Raw genomic sequence first — 25,104 nt, 5'->3', positions numbered from 1 at the left:
AGAAGATGACCTGCGTGTTTATGTATTTATCTCTTTAAATAATTGTATAAATGTTCTATTTTGTAGCATGAAGGAGTTTACAAATGTTTGTTCCATTATGCGACCCTTTGTCATGTGTGTGTTATGACGAACGTAACGTGATCAGCTCATAACTTTTTGAGGTTTCTCCACCAAAACCGGAGAAAAACAACTCAATCGCCAGAATAAATGTCGGCAACAAACATTTCTGCAAACCATGGATATGTTGCAACGTTTGTGTTTATGGTCTAGTTAGGATTAGACACACAAATAAACACTTGGTTAGGGTTAGGAAAACATCACGTTTTGGTTTAAAATACCTGGTTCTGTCTCATGGCTCGAAAGTGTCCCGACGGCTCATTAAAAATACCCAGTTGTTTGGCTTGGTCCCCGATTCATGACACATTTCGAAGAAATGATAATATGATGCATATGAAGTGTACACATTTTATAAATCTAAGTGGTTTGCAGAAATGTGCAATGGCAAACAGTTTATTTATAGGGTGACTAGGCTGGAGAAGAATGTCTGACTCTTTAGCCTCTAAATTCTCTATGTTGTTCAGCAGCTAATCTCTTAACTGTGTCTGAACATAGGTGCGGTTGATATTCCTGTGAAGTGAACTCCGGTCTGTACCTGAACTTCTCCCTCCATGACTCCCAGCAGGTGGAACAGGTCCTTCTTGGACAGATCGGGCAGCTGCGTCTTCCTGCCCTCTGCTGGTTTCTGAGGCTTCTTGGCTGATCCGGACACCGCCGTCCTTCCGTCTCTGTCTTCTCGCTGGACCTTCATCTTCCTCTTGGTGAGCTCCGGCGTGTTCCCCTCCTCCTGCTTGATGAAGCCTTTGGTGGGCTGGATGTGTCCGTCATCTGGACCCTCCACGGTGCAGCTCCTGGATCGCATTTTTTCACCTGCGTGTGTGGACACAAAACGGATGCCAAAGAATTGAACAGTTTTCCTAGAAAAACACAAGTCAGACTATTTTCCTCCACCCCGGCCAGCCACTGGTTTGAGATTATATCAGGAAACTCACTGGTGGAGAGTTTTGAGCGCTCCTGAGCCACATTCTTAACGTAGGAAACAACCAAATTATTCAGTATCCTTCCCACAGCGTCCATATCTTCTTATCATTTTCTCCTATACGCTTGATTTTCCAATACTTTTCGGCAGCTCAGCCTCATATTCTGACTGTTCCTAAAGCCTGCCACGCAAGCGCGAGTGATGACAGCGGGACCTTGACGAGAAAATGAAGCCGGTGAAACGTTAGACATGATGGATTACCTTTCTTACCTATCAGAGTTCTGCAAGATGTTTTTCGTCAAATTATGCTGTACCAAGAGATTCCTGGAAGGGAAATCTAAAGAAATAATAGCCCGAATCTGGAACATGCAGCTGTGGTTATGTAAAACAGAGAAGTGCTGCGGAGGTGAAACGCACAAAGGCACCAGCATGATTCAATAAGGCCGAGGCTTACCTTAAAGGCCGGGTTCACAAAATCTACCACCAAAGTCGGGGGGTTATTTCACACGAGAGTTCTGTTTGTTTTGCTGTCTGGGCATGGTTGTGCTGTTTGTGCACCCATAGTAAAGAGAATCAAGAGTCTGATGAGCTGGTGACTTGTTCGCTCATAAAACATTCCCACGATCACGATGAAGCAGATTCTTGGGTGTTAAGCTCCAATTAAATGTGCTTTGTTCAAACCTTTAAGCCCAGTCCAATAGACTGGACTGGAGATTTTGTCCTGTTACAGACCTATAATTTACTTTTTATCAGCTGTCGGAACCACAGTCTTTCACAAGTAACTGCTGGAAGAGGTTTTCAGATCTTTTACTTCAGTAACGGCAGTAACTCCTCAGTGAAGTGGAGTTAAATTCTATACTTTAATATACTGCTGAGTAACTTAGCCTAATGTGTAATAATATATAGAATGTACTAGTTGATTTATATTTTTAAATAACCATCAAGGTAACCAAAAAATGCTTGAAAATGTATGTTGTGGAGTAAATGGAACAATATTTGGCTCCAACATATTGTGCAGTGGAAATGCTAGTGGTGCAACAGGAAGACTAGCATCATATCATTGGGCATTGTTTGATGATGTGCTTCCAGTCAGTGTGAAAATGAAAATGTACTCAGTACAAGTCAACACACTGACTGACACAAAGTCAGTCAGACAGTTGTCACTACTTCATACTTCAGCTTAATTGAATTTGTAGATGCCTTGGAACACAAACAAACGATGATGAAATCGACAGCTGGGCAGGCTGATATGGGATGGAGGTGTGTGTGTATGTGTGTGTGTGTGTGTGTGTGTGTGTGTGTGTGTGTGTGTGTGTGTGGGTGTGGGGGGGGGGGGGGGTGGGGGTGTGTGGGGGTCGCGGGTTCCGGACAAAGGAACAGGTTCTGGGCTACTGGATCTGAATGAGGCCAAAGTTCGCCGGGGCTGCAGGTCTGGATGAAAGCAGGCCGTGACTCAGCCACAGAGAATCCTGGCAGTGAAGTGGTAGCAACCACGCTCCTGCTGCCTGTTATTAATAGTTGTTTCAGGGGAGATGCCAAAATCTGCCACGTGTCAAAATCACAGGACGGTCTACTCTCTGACGGTGGGATCGGTGAACTGGAAGAGCCACTGGGAGAACTGGTGGGCGACGCTAAAGCCAAGACAAGCCTGGAACAGCAGCTGGAGGTTTGGGCTCTGAGAGGGTCTAGACGAGGGTCTGGAGTCTGAGCTGCCCAGGAGCTTTTATACTGGCTAATACACTCAGATACACACAGATGCTTATTGTTGCCAAGGCAAAAAAAGAAAAATGGATCACTATTAAATTATCATGTGAAAGGTTCATTAATAAGCAAGTTGCTTTAACGTTGTTACGAAATACAAACTTAATAATAACAACATCTGATATAACAATATTATATTGTTAATATTATAACTTAATGTTTTGCCATAAAACATTTAACAATATAAGAACATAACTTTACATTTTAACAAGATATCAGATCTTAAATTTACCGAAGTATCTATTTATTTATCTATTTATCTATCTATCTTAAACATTTCAGGTTATAACATGAAAAGTTTTATGCTTTAACTGCATTATTGAACGAAGCATTACCTGTTATGATAATTTAATGTTATGATATAAAAAAAATTCACAATATGACAAGATATCATGTTATGTTAGAATATGTTTTTAAAAAAATTAAAGTTATCAGGTTATAACATGAAACTCTTCAGGTTACAATGTGAAAGATTTTACATTATAACAATTAAAGTTACGTTAAAATACATTATAAAGTAATAGTATAATAATAATTTACCGTAACAAGATGATAACTGGTTACAATGTAAAGATATCTAGTTAAAATGTTAAACAATTTATGTTATAAGTTATCACGTTATAACATGAAACATTTCAAATTTCATATATAACACAACTCTATGTTAACATTTTAACTATCTTCGCATGATAACAAGATATTATGTCGCCAAGTTATAACACAAACCATGAAGACATTCTTTGATATAATGTTATAGTAAGTTTGCAATACGTAAAAATGTGAACATATCTCATTAAGTAAGGTTAAGTAAGGTTGCACCAACTTGTTATGACAAATAAATTTTACACTGATGTAGAAACACACAGCGGTGACAGAGGAAGTATTCAGATCCTTTACCTTAGGAAATATCCTGAGTACTTGAGCTTCTGTCCAGAAGATTAAATGTCATGTTTAATAAATGTTTTCTTTTTAGTCTGAGAGACAGTTTTTGAAATGACACAATTAAGATGTAAATGATCCTTTAAAGGCCACCTTCCTGTCTGCAAGTCAGAAAGAGAGTAAACAGTCTGTAAATAGAGACAATTTGTTTACAGGTTTGTGTAGACGCTTTCTCCCAGGTTGCAGAGTGTTACAGTAAAGTGTTATTTACAGGTTTCATTTGAACCAGGTCTCCACATGCCAACGCGATGTCGCACTGAGTTCCAGAAACGCAAACGGATCTGTGTAAACAGTTTACCTTCACAAGAGAGGAGCTCTGAGTCATTTCACAGAGTGACCTTATCAGCGTTACGCCGTGATGAAGGAGAACAGTCAAGTACTGATGATAGATCCCACTTTGAGGGTTTGGACATCACTAACAGGCCACTCGGCTGGTGCAAACACACCCGAAGACCTACATGACGTCTCGGAAATGGAGGTACTTGAGAAAACCAACAGTTCCTTTAATGTTTTGTTATCTCAAAGCAACACTGATCCAGCTTGGATTTGAGGCTGGTGTCGGGTTGCAGGGAAATGAAATGGTCAAATGGGATCAGCTGGCCAAAACCGCAGGAAATTAGAGATTGTTGTGCCCAAACCTTTAAAAAGATCTGTTTCCACCACAGCATCCCAGATCAAGCCGCTGCACTCGATTGCTGTTTGTTTTCAGATCAGACACGGTGCAGGACTCTAGGAAGACGAGGAGAGCTGGACTCTGTGTGTACGCCATTGATGCTTGATCACAGTCAAAGTGTATGGACAGTTTTTACCTAATGTCAAACTTTTAATATGAAGATTTTGACTGGCTTATCATCATCATCTTGTTGCTGCAGTTATGGTCACACCTTGTCTGTCTGTCTGCTTTTGGAACATATTCTGGCAGCGTGATAATGTCACAACTGTGCAGGATGTAGCCACAAAACTTAAAGTGAAACTCTCGCCAACATGCAACTATGGCTTTTTTTTTTTTGTGAACGTATATGAGTCAAACATTCATATAAAAGCATGAATACGATGAAAGAGGCACTTTTAAGTACTGGAGTGCTTGGGGCAAATTAGAGAAAGCATCAAAATCGCTATTTTTATTCTATTTTCAACACTAAGAAGACTTGACACTACATGGAACTTTGCTCGTAGTATCACCAGGGTCTCTACACATGAACACAAGCATTGAGAACATTGTTTGTGTACACAGAGTTTACTAAAAAGAAAGTTTTTGAACAACTCGCATTAGCAGTAGCTTGTTCCACTAGCTGCCGTCATGGTAGCCAACATTTTCCAGCATTTTATTTTAGCATTAGTGTTTCTTGTATGAGGCTATTTTTTCAACTTCAAGGTCAATATTTTTTTTTGCTAACGACAAAACAATGAATTATCCGTGCATTTATGTGGAACTAAGCTTTAGGAGCGTTCCACCTTGAGTCTGAACTGTCTCTTGTTAGTATCTGGTCTTGTGCTTTTTTATCTGCAACTGCTTAATGCCACGATATATAATAATATTTCAGACAAGTGTGTGGATCGAACTTTGAAGTGTTTGTCTCTTTCTTGTTTCAGCTTAACAAAAGCCTGGTTTCCCAGTTTGGTGTAAACAGAGCTTGACTGGTGTGCCACCCCCTGACCTCAACTCCATGAACTTTAAAACTGTCCATGCAGCAGATCTTATCACCCAACACCAGTGTTTGACCTCGCTGAAGCAAATCCCAGCAACCAGGTTCCAGCATCTTAAACCAGAAGAGTGGAGGCCCTTGTAGCAGCAGTTGGGCCCATGCCCATGGTTTTGGACTTGAGAGTGTAATGCCCTCGCGTCCAAGGACACGGCCGACCCATGATTATAATGTAGTTCACTATCTAAGCTTTTGATAAAAGGGCATGCACTGACCAACTGGACGTGTACATGTATTTTGAGGCTTTAAAAGATTTGTTTACATTATGATTCCTGGCGACCGTCGGCAACCTGATGAACGTTGCTCGAAAAAAAAAAAAGAAAAAAAAAAAGAAGAGGTTTCCATCCGCACGTCAAACTTCTATGGGACAAATGTATGTAGACCAAAAAAATACAAGCCACTAAATAAATTGTAGATTGCATCTTTCATCCTCCAAGGGTAAAGATATTTACGGAGACGTGATGAGGCTAAACTGGGCTCTCTGATTTACGCTTCAGCCTGGATAAAACCTCAGACAGCTGTGGCCTGTGGCCGACACACGAGACCTACAGTGGATAAGTGGTAGGAGGCAGTATGTTGGCAGCGGGGTGTCTCACTGGTTGGAGTGGGGAGCTCATGCAGTAATGAGAAGGTCACAGGTTTGACCCCCCGAATCAACAAGTGTCTCCGAAGTAGAACACTATTCCTAATGAAATGTCTGTGTTTTTAAGAGTTCGGCCTTCTATTACTATTTAGTTGTTACTCCTCACAGGACACTCAGATATGTTTCCAACTCAATTTGTGTAAAAACAAGGCTAGTTAGCAGAGTTGCTCTGGGAATAGCACAGTTTGTCAGCACAACACTTTGGTCCATGGATGAAGTGTCAATAAATTTGCCTAGACGTGTGTTTCCAAAATCACTAACAGGCCAAAATGTACTTCACTTCATAACAAAACACCGAAACAGTTATAACCTATTGTTTCATGACTCAGTTAGGATCAGCACGCTAACTGTGAGCATGTTCACATGGTGTTGTTAGCTTTAGCGTGATGACCTTGCAACATTCAAATGTTAGGTTCAGACGTTACGTTAACATACAACTGTTAGCAGCACAGTCGTATCCTTGTGTCAGTTTCTGCTTGTGTTTTGTCCAAGTGGTGTTGCTGTACCAAGATGGCGGGCGCCCCTCGCCCATCCGGGTAAAGGGAGAAATGTCAATTATCCATTCAACTGTCCGAGACATAAACACCACGAAATGTACCGCCATCCTTCGGCCCTGAGCTGGATGCTACGCAGCATACGCAGCTGTTTGTTTGGGGAAATTTTAAAAGGGGGGGGTATTTTTAGGGTCTCTCCACTTGTGTCCAGAGTCCAACAAGGGGGAAACTCCAGGGCTATCACTTTATGATCCATCAGCAATCCTGCGGATGCCTGGACCTCCATTTTGCCTCGCAGCTGCAGCTCCCACACTCACTCCGCAGCACGGCCCGTTGTAAATACACCGCCGCCGACTGTTTATCACGCTCGCCTAAAACCCCTCAACAGCCGTCGAGTAAACAGAGGTCACATACGGTCAGTCCCCGTGACAAAAACATCCACTGGATCAGGTTTCGTTGTGTTTGTTTTCGGCTCATATTGTAATGATATTATGAGCCCCGTCATGGGGTAAATATAGGTCATTAGCATCTCTGGACAGCAACACGAGCCTCTAATTTCTGCCATTCCCTGTTCATTATCTCACGGCTAAACGCAGAGGTGGCATCTGCGAACCTGGCCGACATTTAGCTGCGAGTGTATGACAATTAGCCGGATTAAAGTCGGGCTATTTACATGATCTGATGGCATCATCTCCTGCTTCCAGAGGAATTCACATTAAAAGAAATGCTCACAGAGGTGGGACTGTAAAGGCAGCAGACTGCTTTGGCGTTTGCGCGTCAGCTTCGGCTCCAAAACGTGCTGATTAATAACGATGTCTAATGCAAGACGACTTCAGCGCGTCTGTGCGGGGCTCCCTGTCTTGCAAGTTGGCGGCTGGCCAGAATCACCGGCTCAGCTCAGTCCTTGAGACACTGTGCTTTTCACGTGCAGCATGATTTTGGCATGTCGACTCAAAAAATGACTATAAAAGGGAACGATCGGCTCGGCTCGGAGGTTTTAAAGAGGTCTGGGGCTGTCGCTGTAACTCACCATAAGGGGGAAAGCAATGCAGTAAGTCATCTGCGCTGCAACAAGAGGGCTTTAGAGTCCTCGGAGGCACGAGGGCTGCAAGCGGACGCAGAACAACCTCGCAGCGGAGCCAAAACAAATATACTCCTGTCATTAATCTCCTGCTTAATATTTCTGTCAAGTCTGATTAATGATTCGTTAGAACCGTTTTCGAAAGTTATGCTACGGATTCGACCGTGAATGCCAGCTTATCTTCGTCTGCAGGAGAATCCCACTGGCATAATCCCTGCAGTTTTGTTTATTTCTCGCGCGTCTCATCGAAACGAATCGGGCCGTGGTCATCAGCACATCCGCCGCATGATAATGCATCTGCAAAAGTGCACCGAGATAATTAAAGATAAACAATCCCCAAATCAGATATTTTCTGCGAGCCAGGATGAGAGATTTACAGTAAAATGAAGAACATTAGATTAACTGTAGCCTTCTGGGTTCATTTTAACTCGCCTTATTGCATTTTATGGATTCATAAATGTGACTTCCCGTATTGTAAGAACTTCCTAAAAGCTGCAGTCTGGAGAGACAGCAGGGCGGGATGTAATTATCAAGCTTTTATGACAGATTTAGATCTAGTGATGCTAGCAACTTCTGGTGCATTATCTCTGATTGAGGATCAGTTCATGAATCTTTTTGGGGGAATTATCTGTACATAAAACGCCTCCATATTATTTAAGCTCTGGAAATGCAGAGTGAAGCCCTGAGAGGCAAAATCCAGGGCAAAATCACACAAGATTATTTTGGTATGTCTGTAACCTTTGAATGAAATAAATAGTATGTTAAATGCACACTGTTTCTGGTGAAATATTACAGTATGCAAGTACTGATTACAACATAAGACGTAAAAGTCCCACAATAGGCCATATCCACACAGCGGCCATTTTCCTCTGACATCGCGCTCATGGTGGGAAGATCGAACATTGTACCACTGTGTTCCAATAAATAAAAAGAGTCTGACAAATCTTTTTTTCTTTTTTTTTTAGCGGATGGACAACAAGAGGACGCACTGTTTATTAGAGGTATTATTGTGTATTATTACACAGCTCCTCTTAATGCTGTAGAATGCTCCATTCACTTGAATGAGCCTTCCCAACATTTGGCGGTCAGTTATTTTCGTATAACTGACCGCTGCTGAGCATATTTGACCGTTGTCAAAGAAAGGGGCCTTTTTGCCTCTGATTCACGTATTTCGTATCACTCCGCGCTCTAAAATCTTTGCTCCGACATCACTCATCACCTCAGCATCTTCGGTCGCTAAGCAACGTCAGCAGATCTGTCGCCTACTTAATATTGGAAAAAACTTACTCCTAGGCCACTAGTATGGATGAGTTTCACATTAACTTTAATAATTTTGCAAAATACAGTGATTTCGAGTCTTGGCAAACGGCTGAGTTGTCGTCACCGGTCAAGCAAAGAAAAAGAGGAAAGCAGCGAAGAGGGAGAAGCGAAACAGCGTCGGTTTGGCGAACTATATTTCTCTGCTGAAAAACACTATGAACGGTAACAAATAAATTGTAAAAAGACACACAGTGTGAAGTGTTTTTTTTTGTGTTGGTAAGTAGCCGTGTAATAAGTGGGATAATGTACAGAACGGCGGTCATTATCGGGAAAATAAGTCCCTTCAGGACGGATCAGACCCCTCTGCTTCGTGTCGGGGTCCGGTTTTTCGGGACTTATTTTCCCGATAATGACCACCGTTCTATATACATTATCCCTTACTGAACCAAACCGGATTGCTTCTATGTTAGCGGTTTTTGACCTTTGACTTTATCGAAGTCTTAGAACTGCTCCCACCTTGGGCGCCTAAAAAAACGGACTCCGCCCACCTAGCAACCACACACACTCACCATAGCAACCGTTAAAGCTCAGCTAAAACACAAGTGACACCTCACCTTCTTTGATACACTTAATTTCAGCGACTGTAGTTAAACAGTAATAAAGTGTAGTATCTGATCTTTTAGTCTCACTTTCAATTTCTAATTGTGTGACTCTTTACACCGCCCCATAATTCTTTTATATCTTGTTTTACCGTCTCCTGTGACTTACGTAAAAGCGCTTTGAATTGCCTTGTTGTCGAAAGGTACAGCAGGAATAATAAAGCAACATCCCGCTGTGGCTGAACAGGGCAGCAGTTATCCAAACAGCTTCTCAAACCCGCTAAGAAGAGGCAGATTTAATGGGAAGCCTCCGCCAGCAAACCAGCCAGAGGTTTTGTCTGCTCCGAGCTCGGCTGGCAGGGAGCCGCCGAATGTTTGGAGGTCCGTTTCTATCCAGCTGAGCTCGTAAAAACAGCACGGGTGATGAGAGAAAATCTGCGAGGCAACAGCCACTGCAGCCACGGGATGAAAAAGGTGCTTTCCGACGAAAACGAAGACGCGGCACGTCGCGCTCAGTGTTTCCCCGCGGAGGAAAAGCGAGCGACTGCTGAGGGTTTCGGGTTCACCAGCGGGTCAGACTGCCGCTTAAAGAGTCGCAGCCTTGAGTGGAATCACAACAGGGAAGTTAGATTAAAGGGAATTTCTGGTTTTGAATTGGGGGGTTATTATCGTAATCTTGATGCTCCTCATGTTTCCTGCACGGTGAAAGTTCTGGCAGCATGGAATACTGTTAACAAGAATATGCTGCGTGAGGGTTGCATGAAAAGAAAACCGCTGGCGTTTTCTTGCATCAGCGAGTCCTTCTGGCTTTTATGAATCCACGGAAAAACCACTCGACATTGCAGGCTGAAGCACGCCGTACAGTGCTTGACTAATATCAGTCTATCAAGCACCCGTGCCTGAAATAGTGGTACTTACAGTCGGGGCTTAAATGTCACTACTGGCTCACATGACTGTCTTTAGCGCGTCATAGCGATATCTAAAATAGAACATTATTATCAGTGCGCGTGTCGAGGCCGCGTCATTACAGCCATTTCTATAACGAGATTCAAGGCGGAACATCTTGAAAATTCCCGCTTAACAAGCCCCGGAAGGTTATTTTTGCTTCTCCGTTACAGTTCCCATGTGAGCTTCAGCATTGACAGGTGGAGGTGGGCTTTGTCCTCCGCTGCCCTCAGAAAACCTTTTAAAGCTCATACTAGACACAAGTGGCTGAATACACGCTGTTTTTATCCGCATCTGCTCCGTATTTGTTTATTGTTCAGTGTTGTTGAACATGTCTTGAATTTGAGTCCCATTCTGTGCACCGTGTCAAGCACAGTGCTGTGACAAAAGATACACTGAAAATTCAACCAGATCAAATGTAAAATTGCAACATGAAGACAACACGCGCCTTTAACTTGTCTGTGCTTTTGCAGAAACAGACTAAGCCAACATTTATTCTGCTGATTGGGTTTTGATAACCCCTTCTCTGGAATTGGCATAAATCTTCCTTTTTTTTTTTTTTTCCCCTGCACCACAGCCAGCCAGCCAGACACGTGACATGAGAAATGTTCTGATCTAAACCAACTCCTGGCTAATGTTGGAGTGAATTTCCTCTCTGTGCCAGATCATGCACATGAACACAGTGACGAAGCGAGAAGAAAAGGGGGTTAATATGTCAAAATCATTTATCTATCATGCTGGAGATAACCCCCCGCACTCATTACCTGCCTCCTTTTACGGGGGTCTTAAGGCTCAGCAGATGAGTGAGCAGCGGGGCCGTGACGAAGCTGCTGTAAAAATAGAAATTGTACGTGAAGCCCACCTTACTGTGAAGTCAAGCATGAAAAGCAGGTCAGAGGTTCAGACTTAAAGCGCAGAGGTTAATTCAGAGGGCTGTGCACATGTGTAAAGTCCTGAAGGAGGGCTTATCTGCCCTGGCTCCATTCCTGGAAATGTATGCAAAATGATTCAAAACTGAACATCCCAGACAAGCCCAAGGTAAATTCAAAGCTCTTGTGGGTCATATAGTCTTGCATGGTCCAAAGTTCAAATACAATAGTAATATCGTTGAAAATTGACTATAAACACACATTTTTCTATCAAATATCCAGGCGCCTGTCAAAAACATGCTCTTTTTCATAAATTCATTATTTGCTTATTTGCACTAACTTTGTGCATATAAGAATTGTAAAAAACAGGAACTTGGGTAGAAAAAGCAGCCTACACTAACATAAAATTGCATAAAATGACATAAACATGCATTTTTTCCCGAGTTCAGGGCTTTATAAACTGCTTTAAACTATCTATTACAGGATTTGAAATCCCATTGGCTACATAATGCATCAGTTACCCGAACCCTGACATGTAATTGGTTAAGTAGAGAGTAGAAAGAAAAGACGGTGTGTCACTGGTCTAAACAATCACGCACTGGCTGTTGTAGGTTCTGGGGCAGGCCTAGAAGTTGAGAGCATTCATCAAGTTTCATGGTTCATTGGTTACATGCACGGTTCATTGGTTACATGCACCATATTCCATTTTAAGCTCGCTCATGGGTGGAATATTAGCAAGCTAACATTAGCTTTGTCACTTGGTTCAGTTAGCCAAATGACAGTTACACCTGGCAGCTCATGGTTTCTTGATCAGTCCTTCAAAGCATTAGAGTTATTTTTGTTCTCTTCAGGAATCAGTCTGGGACGTCGCAGTTATTTTTTTTGATTTGTCATTTCCTCAGCTAAGAGACACTGTCCCATCGCGACACCTTGAATCAGCTCAGGCGTGGCGCGCTCCATTCCGTTGCACCCAACACAAAAATCCTGCCTGGGGAGGCTTTTAACCGTCCCAATTGCAAAACATTCCCGGACCACGTCAGTCATCAGGGGGAAATTCATGGGCTGAGATTGGGCTGGTTTTCATCCTCCCAGCGGTTTGTGCAAGAGCTCTAATCAGCGGTGACCGGTCCAGAAAGCTGACATCACTCCCAACATGCAGCCGGCAGCAGCCAAGTCTCACATGCCTTTCAGCGGAATGAGCATGAAGTCACTTCCCTCATAAACTCTGGGAGTAAAGAGAGGGAGCGAGTTGGGCAGGATGTCATGACCGCTGCGCATTTCGCATCAATTTCACATTTTACAAGCCGCTCGGCTCCTGAGTGCCGATGGATCTAAAGTGGTCGGTGGTCAGCCCACCAGCGATTTTAGCCTGTCGCCGACTTGAGAAATGACTCATGAGGGAGGAATAAGCTCGAGCCGTCCCATAGGTGACCTCAGAGGTGACTCCCATCACATTCTCTGACTGCCACAGTGGCCAGTAAAGACAGAGATAATAAGAACACAAGGCAAGGTAATGCATTCAAATTGAAGCAGAGCCCAAATCTGACAATAACGTGACATATGTATCATACAGACGGATGAAGTGGTCAAAATACAGCATGTTGCAATTTAATCATTTAACAAATGCAATAATAAAGACGGCCTTTCTGGAGAGTTGACGTGTATCTGACTGCTACGGTTTGGTCAGAAATGTACTGCCGTAGCTTTAAAGATGCAATACGTAAGAGTTTAAAGAGACCTGGGGACTTTTCAGTCATGTTTGTGGTGACCAGAACAGATATTTTGAGCCAAACTATGATCTTTTCTTCACCCTAACTAAGCGGTTTGCATCTTAACATGCAGCCTTTATCAGTAGCAGTTTGGTCAAAACGTTTCTGGTGAAATATGTAAAAATATGAGGTGTCAAATGTAAGAGTTTTAGTTTAAAATATCTTTTTTTTTTAAAATCAACTAGAATTATCACCAGAATGTGATTTCTGGTTAGTCTTGTTTTGAGTATGAATTTGACAGGTGGTCGATTCTTACATATTTCACCTTTAACTTGACTGATGTAATGTGACCGTTATTTATCAAAGAAGCATGTTGACGCCCACTGTCCACATGTCTCTCTCCTTCTGGTCCTCTTGGGCGGTAGATTAAATCCACCATCGCATCTTTGCCAGCGTGATCCATCATGATGTTATCAGCTGTTTGATTTGCCCTCTGCGGAACATAAAACTGCACCCAAAACAAACTCAATCCTCCTCTGGGCTCCCTGTTGTGCTGTCATGGGAACAGCAGTCGCTGTTATGAAACCAAACAAGAGGGGAGACGCTGCTGAATGCACCCCTCCCTCCCCCCCGTGAACCTCCCACACGGATTACTGAGCGGAATTAGCAGAATGAGCTCATGGTTCTCGTCTTATCAGCTGGCCTTGGGCTGCCACTGCGAGACACTGTGACACTGTTATAAATCCAAGTAGTGGGTTTTGAGGCAAACGTTGGTCCTATGTCGTGTCCCAGGCCTGCTAGGTGGTGATGTGTTACACTGTTACACCCACTCTAGGTACAAAGCAGGTGTCCGCTTTTCAAAACATTTCTGCCATTTGTGTATATCTACATGTAAATTACATTCCAGCCTCATTATTAAAAGCCTGTGGTGTCTGTGAAAGTCTTTATGGAAGATTGGAGAAGTCTGACGTCAGCGCTTTCTGCCAGAAAGTCAGGCATCGTAGTGTAAAGAGTGATACAGCTCTGATATGGAGGAGCTCGTGATGACTGAATGGCTAAAGCACCGTGACAGTCAACATTCACTCTTGTGATCTGTTTTGAGATCTAGGTGACTGATTATTTTCAGTCACTACAATGCGCGCTGAATGTGACTGAACTCAGCAGTTGTGACGTCTTAGCAAACACTGCTGCACTGAGTGTCTCAGGGTTTGCTGAGGAGACTTGGAGAATCAGCGACATCCACCTGCAAAAATTTCTTCCTTTCCATTCAGGTTCTTCTCTGAGTCTACAATGGATACCATTATTGGGGGTCGGTCAAGTACAAATTCAGATCTATAAATGACGCGTGTCACTCTGTCAGTCTTAAGGCCCACGTTCAAAATTGCCGATCCCAGATTAGTGGTAAAATGCCCATATCGGGCCCGACATCCCTAGTTATTTTTATTGTTTCACATTAAGATCAAATCAAGCTAAGATTTAAAACGCATTCATTCAAACAGCAACATATATGATTAATATATTAATAATGTGATGGTAGCTTTGACTACATGCAAGTCAGGGTCAGCAGTAGTCCTGATCAAAGTCCTGGCTTCTTCCACAGACCATGTACTGACGTAGCACCACGTGTGAGGAGTAAAAAATTACAAATGTGTCCTGACCCTCAGATGAACATAAAGTCAGACAGCCAACTGAGGAAAAAAAAGCACTTTCCCCTGGGAATTCTGAAATTAATGCCACGTTTCATGAGAACCGCCACAGCATTTTAAGCGCAATACATTATACATATTTTTGACCTTTGCAAACATCCCTGAAGGATTCTAATCCCACATCTGGATCATCACCAAAAACTAATCAGTGGTCTGTTGGCATGAATACGAACTGTTGAACAAATTCTACAGAAACCTGTTGATTGAGTGAAAAGGAGATATCGAAAAATTTTGTTTTAAGCTTCTGAGTATTTTAACATCAGTATTTGCCTCTGGTCCCGATTTCTGCTGCTCACATAGTAAAAAGCATTTAGAATAACTTGCAATGGAAAACAGTGGAGGCGGGGGGGGGGGGCTATTAATGGAGAGGAAGGTCCCGGGAGATCTGGGTAGGGCAAAGCATGCTGGGTACGATAACACAGAAGAGGTCGAGCCAAAGAGCCCCTCTGTTTATTGTTTGGCTTTAACAGAGATCAAATGGGGCACTTTTCCCATATTTAACCAGAAGAGGAGACAGACAGTAAACTCAGCGTCTGGAGGGGAGGCGAGCTGTGCTGACTCTGAGATGTGACGGGTCTGAGTCTTACAAAAGACAGCAGTGCCCGTCAGCAAAACACAAGCACAAAAATCTACGGTTAATTACAGTAATACGTGTTATGGACATATTTATTTCCCTTTCATAATATAAATTTAATGAACAAGAATTAACACCTTTATTGATTTTTACTTTCTCTTTCTCACTTAAAATGATCCATATCATTTTTTTTTTTTTTACATTATACTGTGTACGATTGTATTTTATGACCAAATGAGTTTGTATTGTAAACAAACTGACAAAGACTGAAAGAAAATCTGCAAATATGCTAATATGTGTGACTAAACAGCGATGACAACATGCCATTATTGTTTAAGTTGACGACGGCGCTCTCTAGAGGCGGCAGAAACATTCTACAATGGAGGTTCATGCTCACCAGGGGTTGAACCCTCTGTCTGTTTTACAATGTATTGGCGTTAATCAAACACTTGTCCAATTTCAACATTTTGTTAAATATTAAACAAGGCTCCTATCAGGGAACTGGCCTTTTGAAAGCTCACTTCTAAAGTTCATAGAGAAGATCGCAACCAATTGAACACACCTCACCTTCCCGAAATAAAGAGTTTGACCTGACCATAACAAACCCTCGATTGTTGTCATTTTTTCCCCAAATGTAACCGATCCGTAACCACCGTGTGGCAACATTATCGGATGGCTTTCTGTTCCAGCATGACTGTGCGTGGAGCTGTGCCGGTCTGCTGCACCGTCTCCTCTCTGGTCTCATATCACTAAGAGCAGCTCATCCCGCAGAGCGCTCCGCTTAAGTACCCTGGTTAAATTAATGCCTCCTAATGCACCGCTTCCTGTAACAAGCATTTACTGGGCTGTGAACGACGGGAGTCATAAGTCACTGATTCACTCACAGCCGCGCCATTCATGAGTCAGGATGGACCTACTCAGCGCAGCTCAGTGGGTGTAGATTCATTCCAGTAAGTCCAAGTCTTCACTCCGAACTCTTCAACTTCTGGTACTTGACATTGTGTTTAATGGACTTTATTTACTTGCTATATTCTGCCTGTTTCGCTCCTCTGTAACTCTGCTGCTGCCTCTGCTTACTCCGCTGGTACCACATCTATTGTTCCCCCTGTCGTCATGAGGTTTCTCTGAGGGTTTTTTGGGGACTTTTTCCTTCTCTGAATTGAGGATCGATGGACATGGGAAATGAATCAAAAGAATATTTTCTCAGGACATTTATTTATGAAACAGATCACGGCGAGAAAGCCGGGAAGGCGGCATCTAACAATCAGCCGGCAATCGATCAGTTTGTGACATGATTAACTAGGAAATCTTTTCAGGAATATGTTTCATGTAAGCACAATATAAATGAGAGTCCTTCATAATAGATGTCGATGAAAAGAAAGTAGAAATACTGATTCTTTACTTACTCCATTCTGGTTAAAAGCTAACTGAAGCTCACGTCATATCAGTAGAATTAAAGATTATTAAACTTAAGTGTAGAATCAGTAGGATTTGTCCCAGTTGTTCCCAAACGCACCACAAAGACAGCTGATTGTTGAGTCTCATTTCCAGGAGATCAAATAGCCACATGTTGGGTTAATACTCATATGCGCCTCCTCTCCCCATTCCAGTCGAAAGGCGATGTGGAGCATAGGCAAATACATTGAATCCATTATTCCCCTCAGATGAATTCAAACTAAAGTCACGAGCCTGTTAAGACAATGTGAGGAGGAGAAAGTTCAGATATTTGTGTTCAAATGTAGGGAGAAAGGCTCAAAAGCTGTCAGAGATATAAATACTCAAATACAGTACAGATACCTGAAAAATATACTGAAGTACAGAATCTGTACTTAATAGAGTTAGTCCCGACATTGTTAAAACTGAAGCTGTCAAGTTCTGCTGAGGGTCTGAGGTGGGTTTGGTGAAAGCAAAAAGTATTTTGTCATGTTAAAGATATACTATGTAAGATTTCTGCGTTGAAATGCCATGAAACGATTAGACCTTTGTTCTTCATGTGGTTGAGTTGTTTAATTACATCATCCTGAATGTTTGAAGCACTGTTCAAACCAGAGAAATATGTCTTTTATTTGGTCGCTATGACTTCTGGGTGAGAGTTGGCTAGTGAGCACGGAAGCCAGATTTACATAGATTTTGACTTTGGTGGTTGTTTAACAGTGAAGATAACAACTCCCATGACCCCACGCTATTTATGTCTTATTTTTGCTTTTCTTTTATGTGATATTAATTGTTATCTCATGGAGAGTCACTAGGCAAACGAAGTAGAATGAATACAGACAAGACAGAATCACCTGTGATCATAAATATCTTAGCTCAACTTTTTCACCGTAACTTCTCATTCTGAAGTAAATACTGATGTCACTGTGTCCGTAGAAACATGACAACACTGAACGTACAGCTTAGTTCTCTGTAAACCTCGATTTCACTCTGCAATTCTGAAAAACAAAGGTCACGCAGGAAGCGCGTCTGCCTCGACACGACCAAAACAGGAAGGGGCGTCATTTTCCACGGTCACCAGGTAGCAGTGGAACAACTGGAGCGACTGTGGAAAACTCAATACCGCAAAAGAGCCCCCGGCAGTGGGTGAAGAGGGAGAGCGATCGAGACCGACCGAGGGAAAAACAAGAGTAAACGGACGGGCATTCACTCGATGGAGAGCAAAGTCGGTGCTGCGTCAAAGTCTGTTGTGAAGCACAACCGGGCTATTTTTTCAGCACTTGTGGTAACATAAAAGTGAAATATACAGGTCGGTGTTTTTAATTTTAAATGGCAATGATGATCAGATTCCCTTTATTAGTATAATAGTCGGCTCAGGTTGTTCTGATGTGAATTAAGGGATTTTTTTTTTTTTTTTTTTTTTTTTTTTTTAACATGTTGCTGTGTGCCAACTTCATTTGCTCGGACCAAGTGACATATATATATATACTTCTATAGATACACATCTGAACAAATGTTTCCGGTGTTCCCTTTATTATGATACCTTGACGTTCCGGATACACACTCAGCACAATCATCAAGCAGAGACCCAAAATCGAGGCGAGTACTTTACAGGTTGACACAACCTGCAGTTTTACTCAGCACTGAGATCAGGGTTTCTAGGTCAAACTGGGATTCTTACAGTTGTTTTTTTTTACTTTGTACAGATCCCAGGCTGCTAGCAGTAGATATGTTTCTAACAGCAACAGTTATACCACAAGAAAACACTAGACGGGGTCTCTCTGCTTTAAGTAGTATTAACACACAACTAGCACGTAACTCTACTAGAGAGCTTACATTTAATGCATCCTAGAGAGACTGGATGGAGTCAACACAGCATTTGTTGACTCCCATCGTCTTCATATGATCGGTACATTTCCTTGTTACGAGGCAGATTATGAGATTTTTCAGTCTCATAAAGTAAATCAAACTTCCCAACAACAGGTACGTAAACTAAACGCCAGATAAAACACTGCCATCACTCTAATTTTAAATCCAACCCCAAATAACAATAATAATGAGGATGAATACTCATCAACAAAGCCAAAAAACATCCCACATTCTGAGGGCAACTCCGCCTGATTAAAGGTCCACAAACATGAAAGTAAAACATTTCTCCCTTTCCAGAAGCTGCTAGCAGATCTTTTTTTTTTTTTTTTCAATGTGCTAAATAAGGTATCAGATTATGAAAATGTATTTCAGAAATTCGTTTTGAAAATCAACAAGTCACATCAGCACTGATACCAGCCTTCTTCTAGAAATGTACAATTAACATTTGGATTTTTTTTTTACAGTTTGTATTCATTGTTTTAAATAAAGTAGTTTTGAATCCTATATTATCAGACGTAATACTTTGTCCAAACTTTGAAAGCATTAACATTATTGTCAGAGTCTAACACACACCTGTTATCGGTGACATCACTCCGTCTTACCTGGTCTGGGCTCGTCAGGGTGCCTCTGCTGAAAATGTCTCCAGTCGTGTTTGATGACTTCACTGACAGTGCACTGCTGACAGCATCACTGTGATATCTTCTTTCCTTGCTCTCTCCTTCTCTGCCACAGTGTCAGAGCAGTGTGAAGCGTCGTCCTCTCCAAGTTTGGTCTGAGAGCTCACAGGACAGGACGACAGAGTTCAAACTGAGGAGAAAGAGAAAGAGAGAGACAGAGAGATTCTTTGCTCCAGCTGAAATAAATAAAGTCAGTTGTTCTCTTCAGCACGAGATGTCGAGCCTGTCTCTTCAGCCTGTTTCTTCAACCGGTGTGTTCCTTGTCATGGGTGAGCGTCTGCTCTATATTTAACCTGTGCTCTCAGTCTGTGTTAGCAGCTGAACTGACTGACGGACTGACTGAGGCTTTAACAAACCCCCAACAGCTGAACTATCAGCCCGTCCAGCAGCATGACCACTCCTCCCTCCGCTCACAGCCAGAGGCTTGGCTTGGCTCTGCTTCTGCTGGTCTGATGAGGTTTGCATTCGCTGCGTGTAGCTTTGCTTTGGTTTAGCAGGTTGTTTTGCTTTTATTTCTATAAGCCACAGAGCTTTACTTTGAATCGAAGAGGTCGAACATATCAGACATGTCACTTTAATCATTTTCCATCAAACTTGATTAAAACATGTTTTTTGAAAAGCATTTGAAAATCACAATTTCATATAAGGACTACATGTGATTGGCTATTTTTCACATGGGAACTCAAATTTCAACGTGAAACTAAAATGTCACATGTGTAATTTGTTATTTCTGACCCATGTGAAATGTTCTTTTTCACATGTGAAAAAAAAAAATCACAATTTCACATGTGGATTTAAGTTTAAGATTTATGTAAGTGATTATTTTCAAATGTGCTGAAATTTCAACATGAAAAAAATAATAATGTCACACATGAAGTTTGCCTTTGTGAACTGGATATTTTCACACTTGAACTAAAGATTCAACTTGAAAATAGAATTGCCACACATGAAATTTGCCTTTTTCATGTATAGGAAACATGTGAACTTAATATTTTCACATTTGAATTCAGATTTTAACTTGAAAGTAAAGTCACATCACATATGACATGGACATTTTCAGAGGTGAGTGGCTTCAGTCACATAAAACGAAACTTTTAATGTGAGAAATGTGTATTTTCACATGTGTATTACACATCTTCACATGTGATTGGCCATGTTCACATGTGAATGAGAATTTCCACATGTTGAAAACAAGTCACGTCACACGAGATCAGATGAAAATGCATAAAATCCATATTTTCACACATTTTCACATGTGAGAAATTTGATTATAAATGTTGTGCCTTGAATTTTCACAGGTGATTGGCTTTATTCACATATGGACATATTTTTCACTTGTGGATTAAGGTAAAGGAATACATGCTCGACTTTTACAGTACACACAGTAAACAATCCTTTAGTCAGTATTTGGCACATTGATTTTAAATGCTTACACTGGCTGAAATTGTTTTATTCTAAATTTCTTCAGTAAATCTGTGAGTCCTGACGTTTGTCGTTGATGTTTTTCTTCTCTCTTACCATGTTTACTGTTATGCACCATCACACAAAGAGAATTCCTTGCACAGTGAAAACTAACCAAGTTTTCTGAAGTTTGTATTTGCATGGCTGTGCTCTCCTCAGTAGACAGAGCTGTCATACTGCTGATTCAAGGATCAAAAACAGGGGATTTATTTCACTCATTATTAAACAATCAACAAGTAATCCTGTGCAAAAGCGGCAAATCTGATAAGTTTATGTCTCAGTTTATGCGTGGAAATTAATGAAATGAAAGTTATAAGGATGATCTAAGCTGTTGTTTGAGTTTAAAGTTAACAGTCGTATATATATTTCTTTAAAGAACAAACCATCAAAGAAATGGGATGCTTGCAGCCACGTGACATCATTGATGAACCGTGCCGAGTCTTTAACCGTCTGCAGTCAGCTCGTGAGTGTGAGTCAGGAGTTTGACGTTATGCCGCTCTCCTGCTCAGTTTCGTGCGGCTCTGTAAATAAATGGGTGTGGGCGCTCACTAATTTCTCTTTTTCTCATTGTTTTTCAGCTACAGAAAAAAAATAATAATAAAAACCCCTCTTGGAGCTGCTCTCCTGACTGTCTCAGCAGTTTTACCAGAGCTGGAGCAGGGCGAGAGCCAGGCGAGGGCTTTTCAAACACAAAATGATTTATTCACGCCTGTAAATACAAGAACATTTGTTCCTAATAAAAGCGAGTCAGAGTCGGGGGTGTTATAAATGGGAAACAGTGAGATTCTGAGCTCTGTGCGGTCACAAACTGTGACGTCCAGCTGCAGCAGACACAACACAGCTGATGCTGAGGCCCCGTCTCATCAGCGCCCGGTGTCAAATGTCACCACTGTGGTGATTCACCGATCGCACAGGGATTATACGAAGATATTATGAATAAACACAGTAAAGGGATTTTTGCTTAATCCCTCGACACCTCCAGACATGCTGGCGGTTGAAAAATGATCCAATCAGTTCATGAAACAGAGGCGCGAGGCCAAAACAGCCCTCACAAATACAGATGTCAGAGGTCACCTCGTCCTGCAGAGGTCTCGCGTCTTCCTACACATCGTGCGAAGGTGGCGGGTACGTTCACTCACAGACACGTCGCTGTGTCAAAGAGCATTTCAAGACATAAAACATCTGTCGCACTGTTCACACACTCACACACACACTGACAGGAGGTCAGAGTAAGACATGGTGCTGTTGATTCAAGAGGGTCAGGTCGGCCATATATCTAACATTTCTCTCGTCAGTATGACAGAAAATAAAAGTGAATCATTATAACTGTGGTATTGAGCAATGCACCAAACAGCTTTTGGATTCTAGCAAATGTAACTGAACAAATTTTCTGGCTGTTGAGTTTTAACTATTGTTTTTTCTTTTTTTTCTTTTTTTTTGACATTAACCAGGCAAGGCAGCATGACCAACTAATGGGCGCACTGAATTGCCATCATGCTTTCCGTTAACTGCTTTGTGCTGAAATAATGGCACTTAAAAATCACAAGAAAACTCCAGGGCACTCTCCTTTGAGCTAATAAAATGGCTTTATTGACACGGAGCGGCCATGACGCGGCACCAAGCCCTCTTCGGGGAGTTCCTTGACTTAAATGCGAAGGCTTAATGCTGAGACACGTTGAGTTTTCTTGTGTTTTTTTTTTTTTTTCAGTGGGACTTATCTGTATATCTAAAGACTTCATGTCGTCACCAAGACCAAAGCCAAAGAGCTTCATAGACCGGAGAGTTTACAAGCCGTTATCTCCAACCAATCAGTGTGCCATTTAGATTGATGATCCTGCTGTTGAGACATGTTTTTGGTGACAGAACCAGGTTTTTCAAGCTAAAATCTGGTCTTTTCCTAACCCTGACAATGTGTTGTTTAAAGCCTGAACTAGATATTACAAAACACGTAGTTTCAAAATACCCTTGGCTAGCAAAAATATAATATGCCAACTTTTATTCTGATTAGAAGTCAAAAATTGATCGGGTTGATCTTTTACTTATTAGCACTTAACCCAAAGAGCAGCAGAAGCTTATGAATGTGTCAATAGATTAGGTAGTTAGTCGTGAACCAAATATTAGAAAACAGTAAGTTTGGGCCATAATCGGAGTTAATACAGTTCATCCACTGTGGTCCATGAATGACTGTACCAAGCTATTGAAAATTTGTCTAGATATTTTCAACAAAGAGCTAAAAAGTCAACCTCATGGTGTGGCAGTTGGTTAGTTGTAAGTTACAAGCTCACCAAAGTCAGGAGGATTCATCCTCTGGGATGATGAATGTCTGAACAGAATGTGTGCCAGTGCATGCGGAGGATTAATAGATATTTGACAGGATATATGAATATCTTAACCTGCAGGTGGCGCAACAGGAAAAGCCTAGGGGGGATCGCCAACATCAGGAGGCTTCATCCTGAGGGGACCATGACTGGCTGTACAAAACTTACATCCTCCCAGTATGTGTTGACACATTTCAGTCTGTAGCACTGGGCCAACATTATCAACCCTCAGAGCCACGCTGCTAAAAATGACTTTAAATGCAGCACTCATCCTCTACACCCACACTTCCTCCTGCACTCACACAGTTACTGAGCGTCTGCCACCATTCCTGTTTAATCTGTAATTTTCCATTAATCTGAACCTCTGGAGAAACTGCAGATGAAGGAGGGAGCTGCCGTGTGATCATTACAGGGCATTAACAGAGGGGGAGGCTGTGACTCAGATCAGTCTAATGAGCTCCTCCTGCAACTCTGCACATTTCACTGTGAGTTATCATGGACTATATATACTGCTGCACACTGAGGATACAACACTCAGATTCTTCCAGTGCTCTGCTCTCATCTGAGGCTGGAGCTACAGCATGGAAACGACAAGATGTAGAAGTCTCAACAGTTACAGACATACTTTAACATTCTGGGAAATATACTGATTTGCTTTACTTGCAAGACTGAGATGAGACGCTATACCAATACCACACAAATCAAATGTTAGTGTGTGGTCTATGGAGCTATAGCCAGGATGAAGTTATCTCAGCTTAACATAATGCCTGGAAGCAGAGGGAAACAGCTAGCCTGGCTTGACCAAAGATAAAAAAAAATAATAATAAAAAAAAAAACACACCTACCTTTAAAGCTGTTTCTCATCTGTTTGCTTTCCTTAAAGACTGAAACGTCAAAAGAAACTGTCATTTTAGAAGAAAAGCATTTGCTAATTATTAAGGGTGCAATATGATAGAGTTAACCACCTGTCAAAGTCATGCTTAAAACAAGTAACTGGCTGCATCTCGCTACAGTAACCTCCAAATGCTGCTAACTACAGCTGCCATTAGCTAGTGGCTCAGTTAGCCATGCAGCTAGCAGTCCAGACGGCTGTTTCATGTCATTCTATTTCAATTCACATTGCCAGGATAACCCAGATAATTAAAAAAAAAAAAAAAAGTGATTTAAAAACATTTTTGTTTAAATCTGTTAGCTAGTTAGCTTAGCTGTGCAGCTAGCAGTCCAGATCAGGATTTCAGACAACCAGGGGTGTGTTTGTATTAATGCTGCACGCATAGGACTTCACACTGGAATGTGTAGGGGCTAGCTGGTTAGCATGCTAACTTCAGTATATATATCTTCGCAACACGATACATACATGTCACAAGGTTAGATTAACATTCCGTTGAAAATGTTAGAACATTTTTGAATGTTAACAACTAAAATTCTTACATATTGCACCTGTAACATATGTATCTCCAGCAGCAGGCTCGCTATAAGTCACGGTATTATAAAGAGTTACAGATTTTCAATGCATCTGATTTGCATTGTTTCAATTAGAACAACTAATAACAACTAATAACACAAAAGTATTTAGGATTACTTTTTTTGTTTAAGTCATTGTTGAAGCAAAAATGCCAAATATTTTTCTGTTTCCAGCTTCGCAATAGACACAATTTGCTGCTTTTCTCTATTTCCTTTAGATACATTTCTAAACTGACTGTCTTTAAGTTTTAGATATATTTTTTGGCATAACAACCAGCCATTTCACCATTTGCAACATTCTGTCTATAATAAAAAGTAACTAAGTACAATACTTAAGAAGAAATTTAAGACTGCTTGTACTTTATTCAAGTATTTCCACTATCTGCAACAGTATACATGAGACAAATTATGTACTTTTACTGCACTGCATTTATGTGATCATTCAATAACAAGTTCACGTGCGGAGTTCATGCTGCATTCCAGCCAATCAGATTAAAACAACACAATTGGATCCATTATCTGGCTCTCCCTGGAGTACGTCATCAAATCTGTACAAAACATG

The 25,104-nt window shown here is 41.6% G+C and overlaps 1 protein-coding gene across 4 annotated transcripts in view; it reads right to left on the bottom strand.

Moving 5' to 3' along the window:
• LOC119012857 (filamin-A-interacting protein 1) overlaps positions 1–24,300 on the bottom strand; it is a 44,381-nt gene extending 20,081 nt beyond the window's left edge. For 2 of the 4 annotated variants that reach the window (XM_037087042.1, XM_037087046.1), the window contains exons 1-2: positions 19,225–19,647; positions 653–927 (exon numbers count right to left, since the gene is read on the bottom strand). In XM_037087042.1, coding sequence (XP_036942937.1) covers positions 653–919 — 267 coding nt within the window. In that variant the 5' untranslated portion in view covers positions 920–927; positions 19,225–19,647. Of the gene's footprint in view, positions 1–652; positions 928–19,224; positions 19,648–23,923 lie in introns of those variants that run through there. The other 2 variants (XM_037087045.1, XM_037087043.1) reach the window with 2 other exon arrangements.
• Between the last annotated feature and the right edge of the window lie 804 nt (positions 24,301–25,104).

The sequence above is a fragment of the Acanthopagrus latus genome, chromosome 22 (assembly GCF_904848185.1).
Source record: "Acanthopagrus latus isolate v.2019 chromosome 22, fAcaLat1.1, whole genome shotgun sequence".
NCBI lineage: Eukaryota > Metazoa > Chordata > Actinopteri > Spariformes > Sparidae > Acanthopagrus > Acanthopagrus latus.
The sequence above is the reverse complement of the archived record's forward strand: the minus strand, read 5'-3'. Positions and strand labels throughout refer to the sequence as shown.